Below are 3468 nucleotides of genomic sequence, written 5' to 3' on the forward strand. Positions count from 1 at the left end.
CCCCAGAGCCCTAAGGCAACCCTCTGTCACAGAGGAGGGACAGAAACTCAGGTCCACCACACCCTAGAACCCTCTGTGAGCTCTAACACCCTTTGCCCCAGCAACGATGACTCACAAAGGCAGGGGTAGACAGAGCCTCCCCTCTGTACTGGAAGGCCCAGGTCACAAAGGACATTAGGGCCTACCTGGAGGAGGCACACCAGGAGACCACCCTGCACTGTGCTCACCCCAGCAGCTGCCCGCTGGGCCGGGCCTGGATTCGGGACTTCTACAGCCACCCCAGTCCCTCCACTGGGCCTCAAGGCTAGTGTGGACAAATGCGAAGCCTTGGTGCCCATGTGTATCATCTGCTTCGTGAAGGCGCTGGTGCATGTGTTCAAGATCTACCTAACAGCAAACTACACCTACAACTTCCGCAGCTGGCCAGTGGACTTCCGCTGGGACGATGTGCGTGAGGCCAGCGCTGGTGGCAGTGGTCACCGCGCGCTGACATGCGCAGCAGCTGCTGCTGGAGTGTGGCTGCTGCATGACGCAGCGCTGGGCGGGGGCATGCCTGGGCGACCGCCACGGGGGGCTCGTAGCCAGGTCCAGTGCCTCCTGCAGCAGATCCGCCAACTGCCCAGCCAGCTAGCCAGCTACGCCCTGGCTCACTCGCTAGGCCGCTGGCTGGTATATCCTGGATCCATGTTCCTGATGACGCGTGCGCTGCTGCCGCTGCTACAGCAGGGCCAAGAGCGCCTGGTAGAGCGCTACCGTGGCCGGCGCGCCAAACTGGTGGCCTGTGACGGCAATGAGATTGACACCATGTTTATGGACCGCAGGCAGCACCCTGGGAGCCACGGCCGCGGCCTGCGCCTGGTCATCTGCTGTGAAGGCAATGCTGGCTTCTATGAGATGGGCTGTCTTTCCGCACCACTTGAGGCTGGATACTCAGTCCTAGGCTGGAACCACCCGGGCTTTGGGGGCAGCACAGGTGCACCTTTCCCTCAGCACGACGCCAATGCCATGGACGTGGTGGTCAAGTACGCGCTGCACCGCCTCCACTTCCCCCCGGCTCGTGTGGTGGTCTACGGTTGGTCTATCGGAGGCTTCACGGCCACATGGGCCACCATGACTTACCCAGAGCTAGGTGCGCTGGTGCTGGATGCCACTTTCGATGACCTTGTACCACTTGCTTTGAAGGTCATGCCCCATAGTTGGAAGGGGCTGGTGGTGCGCACAGTACGAGAGCATTTTAACCTCAATGTCGCCGAGCAGCTGTGCTGCTACCCAGGGCCTGTGCTGCTGCTCCGGCGTACACAGGATGACGTGGTCAGCACTGCGGACCACTTGCCCACCCTAGCATCTGGTGACATGGAAGGTGATGTGGAAGGCAACCGGGGGAATGAGCTGCTGCTACAACTGCTGCAGCACCGATACCCATCAGTGATGGCCCGGGAGGGCCGTAGCATTGTCACCCGCTGGCTGCGTGCCAGTAGCCTGGCGCAGGAGGCTGCCTTCTATGCCCGCTACAGGGTAGATGATGAGTGGTGTCTGGCGATGTTGCGCTCCTACCGTGAACGCTGTCAGGAGGAGTTGGAGGATGTGGAGACTTGGGGACCACATGGGCCCACCTTCCCCTGGCTTGTGGGCAGGGGCCTGAGTCGCCGGCGGCGCCGGCAGCTGGCCCTGTTCCTGGCCCGCAAGCACCTCAAGAATGTGGAGGCAACTCACTGCAGCCCACTAGAGCCAGAGGACTTCCAGCTGCCCTGGGGGCTGCCCCCACGTAGCTAAGATGTCTCAGCACTAGCGCATCTTCCAGGCTTTGAGTCTGTTTCCCCTCTACACCCAACCACAAAAGCTGGCCCTCTAGGATGCTGACTCTGTGTCTAGGGAAGGCAAGCAGTATATCTGGACTACGGTTGGTCTATCGGACTGCGCTGGGACCTTCTGTCTGTTCTGCTCTTCCTCTTCCTCCTCCTCTTCTCTCCCTCCCACAAACACTTCTGGATGCCGGTGCAAAGGGAATGCAAAGATATACCCTGGCCTAATTTATGGTAATGCTGCGTGATAAGATGTCTAATCAAAACAAAAGGCTCCTGGGAAAACTGTGTGCCACAGGGGGGCGTCCTTCCTACTGGACTGGGTTCCAGTATGGCTCCCAGGAAGTGTCAGTTGAGTGTTGTGTGTACAATTGTCTCTAGCTATGTAAAGAGGACATTGGTACTGCAGGGCTATAGTGCACGGCTCAGCAGCTGGATATTCTCAAATGTTGTGCAAGGCTCTCTTCCCACCTACACATTCAGTGGGGAGCCGGAGGTATTGAAGACTCAACAGTATGCAGGGTATCATGGATCCTAACCATACCAGCATGAACCAGTTGTTACTGGTGTCTCCTCTTGGGCCAGGCCTGGACCTTGATCAGGTTTGCAACACAGAAAGGCACTTTCTGTCACCACCTCCTGTGAGGCAGCTACTCACAAAGCAGGGACGGCTGGCTGTCTGTCACCTCTAGCCATGTGGACAGGATGGCCAGATTGGATTGAGTAAGGAGGCAGGCAGAAAAGACATATTATTGGGCAACCCAGAACAGAATACAGACATGCTGTGGATGACACCTGTAGCAATGGGCACTAGGTAAAGGGACAGGCAGTGAGTGGCAGGTTTCCATGCCTGGGGGCTGTATCTGCAGGGGCATGGAAGTGTGAAGTGCAGTGTAGGGGGCTCAAGCCTGAAAACCCATTTTTGGATTTTCTTCCATGAGTAAACAGAAGCCAAATAGTTATGGAACTATTTTCTCTGTTCTTTCTTTTCTTTCTCGTGTGTGTGTGTGTGTGTTCGGCCCGGGGCTTGGAACTTAGGACCTGGACACTGTCCTTGGGTTTTTTCGCTCCAGACGAGCGCTCTACCGCTTGAGCCGCAGCGCCACTTCCGGTTTTCCGGCGGTTCCCTGGAGATGAGTCTCCCGGCCTTTCCTGCCCGGGCTGGCTCTGCACCGCGGTCCTCGCGCGCAGCCCGCGGAGGGGCTGGGTGGCAGGCGCGCGGCGGGGCCCGGGGCTGGCCGCGCCTCGGCCAGGCGCTTCACGCCGGTGGCGGCGAGACGCGGGCCGGGCCGTGGGCACCGCGCGGCGCCGGCGGGCCGGGGCGCGACCCTGCCCCGCGCCTCCCCGCGCCGCGGGCCTCCCGGGAAGGGGGCCGAGCTCCGGCGCGGGGAGAGGAACTGACGGGAGCGACCGAGGGCCGACCTCGGGGGCTGCCGGGCCGCGCGCGCCGCCTGCGGCCGCGGCGCGGCGGGGGCCGCTCTACCCGGGCCCCTCGCTGGCGGCGTCCGCCCGGGAGGACGCCCCACCGCCTCGGCTTCCGGCCTCGCTGCAGCTTCGGCCTATCAGGTTGGAGCGCAGAAACCGAGCTGGCCAACAGACGCTCCCCATTGGACGGCTCTTGAGAGGGCGGGACGAAGGCGAGGCGCCCGCCGCGGAAGTGGGCTGG

General features: G+C 61.2%; 1 protein-coding gene across 1 annotated transcript; it reads left to right on the plus strand.

Annotated features, from left to right (window-relative positions):
- Positions 1-336: 336 nt before the first annotated feature.
- Abhd16b (abhydrolase domain containing 16B) lies at positions 337-1773 on the plus strand. Its single transcript, XM_042672286.1, has one exon. It carries the CDS (start codon positions 337-339, stop codon positions 1771-1773), a length of 1437 nt encoding a protein of 478 aa, XP_042528220.1.
- Positions 1774-3468: the final 1695 nt, after the last annotated feature.

Source organism: Dipodomys spectabilis, unplaced genomic scaffold, assembly GCF_019054845.1.
Source record: "Dipodomys spectabilis isolate Male_0828 unplaced genomic scaffold, ASM1905484v1 ptg000692l, whole genome shotgun sequence".
In the NCBI taxonomy this organism is placed as follows: Eukaryota; Metazoa; Chordata; class Mammalia; order Rodentia; family Heteromyidae; genus Dipodomys; species Dipodomys spectabilis.